Consider the following 10009-nt stretch of genomic DNA (forward strand, 5'->3'; position numbering starts at 1 on the left):
CTGAAGTGTACAAGACATTTAAAGAAGAACTATTGCCATTACTCTTTAAACTCATCAAGGAAATTGAAAGGGAAGCACGGCTTCCAAATTCCTTCCTGGAAGCAAATGTTACTTTGATTCCAAAACCAGGGAAAGACCCAACCCAAAAAGAGAACTACAGACCAATCTCCCTAGTGAACATAGATTCTAAAATCCTCAAGAGGATACTAGCAAACAGAATACAGAGTGTCATCAAGAAGATCATACAACCTAAGTCGGATTTATCCCAGGGATGCAAGGATGGTTTAACATAAGTAAATGAATAAATGTAATACACTGTATTAACAGAGTCAAGGACAAAAACCATCTGATCATCTCAATAGATGCAGCAAAAGCATTTGACAAAATCTAATACCCATTCATGATAAAAACGCTACAGAAAATTAGAATAGAAGGTCTTTATCTCAACCTGATTAAGGCTATCTATGGAAAACCAACAGCCAACATCGTACTAAATGGTCAAAAACTGAAAACTTTCATGCTAAAATCAGGAACAAGACAAGGATGCCCACTATCACCACTCCTGTTTAATATTGTTCTGGAAACATTAGCCATAGCAATTAGAAAAGAGAAAGAAATAAAAGGAATTATGATAGGAAAGGAAGAAGTGAAACTGTCATTATTTGCTGATGATATGATACTTTACATAGAAGACCCAAAAAACTCAGTCAAAAGTCTTCTAGACCTAATTGACAGATTCAGTAGAGTAGCTGGATACAAGGTCAACACTCAAAAAACAATAGCCTTCTTATATGCAAATAGCAGACCATTGAGAGAGAAATTCGGGAAATAATTCCTTTTACAATAACATCCAAAAATATGAAATATCTAGGGATCAACCTAACAAGGGAAGGCAAAAGACCTCTACACTGAAAACTACAGCTCTCTGAAAAAGGAGATCAAAGAGGATATAAGCAAATGGAAAGATATCCCTTGTTCCTGGATAGGAAGAACCAATATAGTGAAAATGGCCATACTTCCAAAACTACTATATATATTCAGTGCACTGCCAATTGAAATTCCAATATACTTCACAGAACTAGAGAATACAATCCAAAAATTCATTTGGAAGCAGAAGAAACCTACAATAGCAAAAGCAATTCTAGGCAACAGAGACATGGCTGGGGCTATCACATCCCCAACTTGAAACTATACTACAAAGCTACTGTGATAAAAACACATCATGGTACTGGCAAAGAAACAGACCCAAAGATCAGTGGAATATATTAGAAGATGCAGAAACAACTCCAGACATACTCAGCCACCTCATCTTTGACAAAAGAGCCAACCACCCTCATTGGAGGAAAGATAGCCTATTTAATAAATGATGGTGGAAAAACTGGATTTCAACCTGCCAAAGATTAAAACTAGACCCATACCTATCACCGCACACTAAAGTAAGATCGAAGTGGATTAAAGATCTCAATATTAAGACAGAAACAGTAAACTTGCTGGAAGATAAGTTAGGTAGAACTCTTGAAGACATTGGCATAGGAAAAGACTTTATGAACAAGTCTTCAGTAGCACGGGAGCTAGCACAAAGAATCAACAACTGGGATCTCATCGTATTAAAAAGCTTCTGCACTGCAGGAAAAACTACCAACAGAGCTAAAAGACAACCTACAATGTGGGAAGAAATTTTTAGCAGCTGTACTTCAGACAAAGGGCTACTATCTAAAATCTATAAAGAACTGAAAAATATCAGACCCCCCAAATTCAAAGACCCAATTCAAAAATGGGCATCCGAAATGAACAGACATTTCTCAGACAAAGAAGTAAAAACAGCAAATAAATATATGAAAAAATGTTCATCATCACTGGTCATTCGAGAGATGCAGATGAAAACAACACTGAGATTCCACTTCACCCCACAAAGAATGGCTGCTATCAAGAAATCAACGAATAACAAATGCTGGCGAGGGTGTGGAGAGAAAGGAACCCTTCTCCATTGTTGGTGGGAGTGCACACTGGTGCATACTGTGGAAGTCAGTATGGAGATACCTCAAAGAACTAGGACTAGAGGTCCCATTTGACCCAGCTATTCCCCTACTCGGTATCTTCCCCAAAGAATTAAAAGAATCGTACCACAGCAATATATGTGCACCTATGTTTATAGCGGCACAGTTTGTAATAGCTAAAGCTTGGGAACAGCCCAAGTGCCCATCAACTGGAAACTGGATAAAGAAGATGTGGTTTTTTTACAAAATGGAGTACTTCTCAGCCATAAAGAATGAGAAACTAGAGACATTTATAGTTAAATGGATGCATATTGAGGCCATACTCTTAAGTGAAATAAATAGGACACACATGTGTAAATACCGAATAGTTTCTCTAGTGTGAGAAATTGAAAGTGTAAATAAGGATTAAAATGATTAAAATGAATAATTGATAATTTGAAATTGGAAAAGGTCTAAGGGTTTGGGGATGGCGGGAGGGGAAGGGGAAAGGGAAGAAGGGAAAGGAAAAATTATGAGAAAGAAAAAAATGGAATCAAAGTCTGTATAAATAGGGAAGGGTGGAGGGGGTGAAGGGTGCTCAGGTAATGGGAAAAAAAATAAGAACTAAGATACATCATGTTCTGTTACAAACACCCAATGATAAATGTAAATGTATTTTATACTTAAAATGTACCAATAAATAAATAAATAAATAAATAAATAAGAATACACCCAGGTTAGGCCTCCAGTGACCCACCTCTGACCAGGCCCCACCTTGTAACAGTACACTGAGCTATGAATTCATTAATAGATAAATCTTCTGATGAGTATAGCTCCCCCATGATCCAATCCAAACAGATGAGATTTTGGGGGGACATTTTAGATCTAAACTATAACACCTACCCTCAAACATTTCTTTCCATCTGTGATGTGGGGTTTACCTGCCACTGATTGGGAAGACAGATAAATGGGACTTTTTTTTTTTTGGTACCGGGGATCGAACTCAAGACCTTGGCGCTTGTGAGGCCGGCACTGGAACCACTGAGCTAAATCCCTGGCCCTAAATGGGATTTTTATAAGTACATACTTCTCAGGAAAGAATTATTCACTTGAAAGTATGCTTATATTTTTTATTCTAATATTTTCATCACCTTCCTCTAATTTTGATTTCAATAATATATCTAGATTCAAAATAAAGAAGTGATTTTATTTTTCAAATTTTTCTCTGCCTGGTGAGATTTACACCTTTAACTGATTTTTATGAAGTTCGTTAAGGAATTAAAAAATCTTATTTGACTTTGCAATGTCATATGCTTAGTGAAGTAATTATTAGTAATAAGATGGTTAATTTCTTTGATCATGAATTTATTAGAGAAACATGTTTGCCTTTTTAATTTTTTAAATATTTCCCTTTGCTTCTTTTTGTCCTTCTTTTCCCTTCCTCCTTTTTACAATGCTAATGAAATTCATGTCCATATGTAGTATGAATAATTTGGAAGTTGCTTAAGCTGTTTGGCTACAGGCAATCCCCACTACTTTTGGCATTAAAGGTATGCTATAAACAGTAGAAAGAGAATATTACGGAAGGCTTGTTCTTGAACATCCTGAGGAAGTAAAGAATTAACTGTTGGGACTGTCAATTCATTTATATTACATATTTCATTTGTCAGAGAGAATCAGCTAACCAAGGTACATTGGCCCCAAAATATCTTGAAGCAATGGCTGTAATTGAACACATGCAAGTGAAGTTAATGTAAGTATAGTGTCACAAAGATAAGAGGATGAAGACTGCTGGTCAGCAGGTCCGGCTGAGAAATCCACACTTCTTTGCTTACCTTTCTTTGTCTGTCCTGCTTGCTTTATTCTCACTAGGTTGGATATCTCCCAATCTTGAGGCAGTGAATTTTATGGCTCTGATAGGAACATCCTTCCTTATCCACAGTGTGGATGGAAGTCAAAGTGAGAGGGGGGTGGGAGAGGGGAGGGGAGAGGAGGGGAAGAATTACGAGTGATTCAATTTAGTATGTTTTCTAACAGATGACTTAAAGAAAAAAATAGAGCTGGGAGAAATTAGTGTGCTTAAGAAAGAATGTTTCATAACCCAAAGAGTAGGAAGGGCAGTACACTTAAGATGGCTGAGGACCTCAAGAAAAAAACATGGGCATATAGATATATAATATGCTCTGATAAATTAGGTGAATATCTCAAGCTGGTTGTTTTGATTGTAAAATCTGGCTTTAGAAGCACTAAAAAATAAGGAATACTATTGGATTTAGTTTATTGGATCACATGAAGCCAAAGTTAACTCTTGAAAGAGGGTTCCTGACTTGATGGAGAATTTCAAATACCCAAAAGTCAAAATTCACTGATAAATTATAAATATGTTGTATTCTTAAATCATGGCATGATTGCAACTCTAACATTAGGGTTCATAGTAATTTCTAGGCCTTTAATTCTTTGTTAATCTTTGATGCTCTTGCTTCTTCAATTAGTTCTTGAAGACACACTTATCTGCTCTCCTACTACCTTTTTTTTTTTTAACATAATGAATTTCTATATCAAAGGTACTTGTTTACCCCCTTCCATTTTGTTGTGTTTCTCTGGACTTTGCTCACATCAGGGAGGTTGAAAGCAGAGCCAGAAGGGCGGAGGAGAGGTTTGAGGATGTAAATGAAAAGTTTCACTATATTCTCATAAGAAATAAAGACCTGGAGAAGGAACTGGAGGAAATAGTCATTAAGCCAAGACAAGAGTTGGAAAAAGGAGAGGAAAATGAGGAAGAAAAAGTAGAGGAAGAAGAAGAAGAAAAAGAGGAGGAGGAAGAAGAAGTCAGGCCAGTAGAAAGTATCATACAATCTCAAAAGAAAGGTAAAAATTGCTTTCTTATTTTGCTTTATTTGGGTTATATTTAAAAATAACCCTTGAGTTGGTCACAAGTATTTAAAAAAACATCAATATCTTTAGTGCTGATCCACTGTCTGTACTTCTCATAGGCATGCACATACTTTTAACTATTTGATCCAGACAACTCACACACACACAAAACCAAGAAACTAACACTTGTGGACAAATAAACTAACACACTACAATTTTTATTTAAAATACTGGTAGTTTTTTTTAACTGAAAGAAAACAATGCTGATCAGAAGTTGCAACATAGTTTTACAGATAATACCTATAGGAAGAAAAACATAAACCTTTAGAACATAATTCAATGGTATATGTGGCTATTCCTTTAAAACATGTATATACTTCTACCTAATAATTTCACTCATGAGAATCTAGTCTAGAGAAATAGCTGAGTGTGGTGGCCCGTGCCTACAGTCCTAGCAGGAGGATCCCTTAAGCTCACATTGCATGCCAGCCTGGGCAACATAACAAAACCCAGCATGAAAGGGAGAGAGGGGGAGGGAGAGAGGGGGAGGGGGGAGGGGAGAAGGGAGAGGAGAAAGAGAAGAGAAAAGGGGGAGAAAGTAAGAGAGAATCCAGAGGTTGAGTGTGTAGCTCAGTGATAGTGTGTTTGCCTAGCACAAATGAGGCTCTGGGTTGATCTTTAGCACTGCAAAACAAAGCAAAATCATTTAGTACATTATTATATATCATAAGAAAGATAGAAGCAGCCTGCCTACCTTTCCAATCATGGAAGAAAGACTAAATAAATTATGCTATAATCAGTATATTTGACTATTATGCAACTATGAAAGTGCATTTATGAGGAGTTTGTAGTAACATGGGAAATTTTATGGGAAAATATGAAACACAGGATATAGGACATGACACAATGACCAGAAAGAAATATGATCAAATATTTACAGAAATTGTCTCTGGGTAATGGAGATTTATGGAGAATTTTATCTTTATTTTGCTTTCATATTTGCTGGATTTTCTATGATTAAAAAAATCTCCTTAATTTAAAAAGTCTCCTCTATGTCTTAATTTTTTTTAGCTCTAATTAGTTCTTTAATCTGCTTACAAGCAATCCTCAATATCTTCAATGTTGGAGATAATTTTTTGAGTTTTGCTTTCATCTCCAACCTGTGTCTGTTCCCAGGACCATTCCTGGCACAAGGATAATATGGGGAAATACTGTAACTACTGTTTTCCTCTCACCCATCTTGCCTCCAGCAGGAGCAATGAACTCAGCCAGCCCTCACAGCCCCTGACCCTAGGTACAGGGGCATCAGTGCTGTTTGGAAGAAGAGTTTGAGTTCATTTTCTTTACTGCTATCAACTATGAACTGGTGAAAATGTTATTTATTCCAAGGGTGACAATCCTTTAATTTTAGGTTTTGGATATATGTGAAATAATTTTTTATGAATCTTTAAAAAATTTCATCCTCTTAAATCCTGGATGCAGTGTTATCCCAATAATTTAAAAACTAGAGCTTTTCCAGATTTAGAAAGATAAATATACAGACCATACAAAAAGTCTATGTTAATCTGGAGAGGTTACCTCAATATGGAATCAGAAACTTTAATTGTGCCCATTTTCATAAAGAGCTTTAGGATTAGATTAAGTCCAGAATTGAGAAGTTTCAATGATTTGAGGTAGAGGTAACTATGTCTAGTTAGTCCCCAACCTGTGCAGACATTCCCATTCTCCCACCTTCCAGACACTGAAGTGGAGGATGAGCAGCTTCGCAAACTTGGGAAATCTGGCTCCTCATCAAGGCAGCCACTTGCCCTGTGGGTGACCAGAATGTCCCTAAAGTAGAGATTTCTTAGAGTCAGCAGGTAGCCCTTGAAGAAATGCAGATACTCTGGAGCAATCTGACATTGCTGTATGTGTGAGAGTTAATGCAGTGCAGTGAAATCACTGTTTTCCTGAGAGTTGTGCCATGAAGGAATGGAAAATTATAACTTCTTAAGTAAGGAGCCTATGGATGCTGGGTAAAGAGGAGACCTGGACAGAGTAGGGGAACATATTTATTTTTGATGTTCATATTTTTAATAATTAGCAAATCACCGTGCTCTGAGCTATGAGTAAAGAAACGAATTGAAAGGGGAGTTTACAGAGAGAAATATGACTCAGCCTTTGATCTCAAAGGGGCTCGGAATTGGAAGTGGGGAGGATACACTAAAATCAATACAAGGGTGTGAGCAAGTGTGGGATGGAGATGGCAGCAGCCAGTCTGAAGGATTCAAATTGGGAAGCTGGGTGTCAAGGAAGAGCAGGCTTGATAGCCAGAGGCCTCCAGCCCCATTCCAGGGGTGAGGCTTGTGTAGGATCTGCACTCAGGAGACTGGAGAGGGTGGAGACAGCAGAGGGATGCAGTACAAAGGAACATTAGAAACACTGTTTGAATTTTTTTCCACCAAGCTTGAGACATGAACAAGAATAAGGAGGAAATACTCTTCCTTGTCTTCTTTGCTCCTTGGCCATAGTCCCCGGCCCCATCACCTAGAACTCAAGCAAGTAACTGACCTTACTTAAACTTTGGAAAATGTACTCTCAATCCCAATAACCACTTTAGAGTCAAAATTTTAGCACACACCTTGTTTACAGCTTGGGTATTACTCAGGCAAAATGGAATTTTAAAACAGCTTTTTAAACTTTCAGTAAATATATCATTATTATAATACTCTAATTGTTTTTGTCTTTTTAGAGGTACCACGCAATGTTAAATCCAAAACCCAGACTAAATCCAGTAATAAGCCCAAGCCCAAGTAGCATCCATAGAGCACAGGGTTTCACAGTGGCTGCGTCCCCTGAGCACACCAGACACCGCTGAGCTGTGCAGATGACAACATGCCTCATGGAGGATTCCTGTTGCAACAGCTGCCAGAAAAGCCATGGTATACAAGCCAAGAGGATTTTCTCTCAAAAAGCACAGCAGTGGCCATAGGGACTCAGTGTATTAATTTATTTCCAGATTAAAAACAGTTTATGGAAAACTTTGCTAGCCTCTTTGGTTTCCTGAGAGATCTGTGAAGTGTTGGTTTCTGTCAAGAAAATAATGCTTTTTAAAGACTGAACCCTGCAGAGAAGACTGGCAAATAAAAAGCTTAATTTTTTCAATTTAGAAGGGGGAGGATCTAGATAATACCCTTAGGTTTCTGCAGCAGTTTTAGATTTCTTCTGACTTCTTATGATTTCTCTGATCTTCACAATTACCCCACAAATAGGTGAGGATGATATTGTTCTCCCCATTTCTCAGAAGAATGAAACTGAGGCCCTGATGGTGAGAAGACTTTCTGAAGTTACAGAGCAGATTGGTGTCCAAGTCCCCAGCTCATCAGGCTCCTGTCTAGACTGTTTAGCAAAGGCAAAGAGGTACTTGGTGTTGGCTCATATGGCTTCCTTCATGGGGATTGCATTGCTGAAAATTCACCCAGAATCTCATTTTTTTGCTTTTATTATCTTATATGTCTGTTGTGATAATGACCCTATATCCATGTAGACACTAGACATGGACTAACCTCCAAAATAAGTTATAAATGACAAATGGATATGCTGGCAGTCACTCACCAAGGGCTGCTTCCTACACTGGGCTGCCGACTCACTTGCATTTTATCTGTGTGACTCCAAACACTCACGATGAGAATGCTACAATGGTTTTGGCTTCACGTGTTTAGTATTTCTTTGGATTTATCTCCTGGGATTTTAGGCCTTTACTCTTTCAGCCTCAGAAACTGCCTAATTCCAGAGTCCCGAGGCTTATTTATTTATTTTAATCTTTATTTTTTATTAGTACATGTTTGCCATAATGATCACATCCATCATGGGGAATTTGTATATATCTTAATTCTTTTTTTCCCATTCCCCTCCTCCCTTCAACCCTTCTTCCTTTCCCCATTTAAAAAGTCTATTTTTTCCTCCCATAGCTCTTTTTTTAAATATCCCCATTCCCTTCCTTCCCTTTCTCCTCCCCACTCCCCAGTTCCCCTTCACATTTGAATACATTCTTCTTACTTCCCCATATCCATTCTCTATTTTGATCCTTATTTACATTCTGGGTTTCTCACACAAAAGAAACAATATGGTATTTAAACTTGTATGTCTGATTTATTTCACTTGAGATTCTCGTCTGGAGATGCATCCATTTACCTAAAAATGTCTCAAGTTTATCCTTCCTTATGGCAGGGTAGTATTCCATTATATAAAATGCCACATTTTCTTTATCCATTCATCTGTTGATGGGCATGTGGGCTATTTTCAAGATTTAGCTATTATAAATTGTGCTACTATAAACATGGGTGTGCATGTCTCAGTGTAGTATGAAGCTTTTAGCTCTTTGGGGAAGTTACATAGCTGGGTCAAATGAAACTTCTAGTTTTGTTTTCTTGAGGAATCTCCATACTGATGTCCATATTGGTTGTACCAACTTACACTACCACCAACAATGGAGAAGGGTTCCTTTTTCCCCACAGCCCCCCAGCATTTGTTATTGATTGATTTCTTGATGATAGCCATTCTTTCTGGAATGAGATAGAATCTCAGTGTTGTTTTGATTTATTTGCATTTCTCAAATGATTAGTGATGTTGAACATTCTTTTCATATATTTATTTGTTGTTTGTATTTCTTCATCTGTGAAGTGTCTATTGATTTCAAATGCCCATTTTTGGATTGGGTCTTTAAATTTGGAGGGGTCTAACTTTTTAAGTTCTTTATATATTCTAGATATAGTCCTGTGGCTGAGGAGTAGCTGGTAATTTTTTTACCATTGTGTGGGTTATAGCTTCACTCTGTTAATAATTTCTTTTACTGTACAAAAGATCTTTAATTTGATGTGATCCTATTTATTGATTCTTTATAATATTTCCTGTGCAATTAATTGGGCTTTTGTTCGTAAAGACTTTGCCTGTACCCATGTCTTCAAGAGTTTTACCTATTCCATCTTCAAGCAGGTCTGGTGTTTGTTTTTGTTGGTACCAGGGATCAAACTCGGGTCCTTGTGCTTGTGAGGCAGGCCACAGAACCACTGAGCTAAATCTCTGGCCCTGGTGTTTCTGTTTTAATATTTAGATCTTTGATCCATTTCAAGTTTAGTTTAGTGCATGGTGAGAGATATGGGTCTAGTTTTAATCTTCGG

At 37.4% G+C, this 10009-nt stretch overlaps 1 protein-coding gene across 1 annotated transcript in view; it reads left to right on the forward strand.

Moving 5' to 3' along the window:
• Axdnd1 (axonemal dynein light chain domain containing 1) overlaps positions 1–9348 on the forward strand; it is a 136457-nt gene extending 127109 nt beyond the window's left edge. The window contains exons 13-15 of the mRNA XM_087194232.1: positions 3647–3729; positions 4597–4844; positions 7582–9348. Of these exons, the coding sequence (XP_087050358.1) occupies positions 3647–3729; positions 4597–4844; positions 7582–7646 (396 nt within the window). The 3' untranslated portion in view covers positions 7647–9348. The remainder of the gene's footprint in view (positions 1–3646; positions 3730–4596; positions 4845–7581) is intronic.
• The last annotated feature ends 661 nt before the right edge of the window (positions 9349–10009 follow it).

The sequence above is a fragment of the Heterocephalus glaber genome, unplaced genomic scaffold (assembly GCF_053883595.1).
Source record: "Heterocephalus glaber isolate CG9 unplaced genomic scaffold, H.glaber_assembly_v1.0 deba00001600, whole genome shotgun sequence".
Lineage (NCBI taxonomy): Eukaryota > Metazoa > Chordata > Mammalia > Rodentia > Bathyergidae > Heterocephalus > Heterocephalus glaber.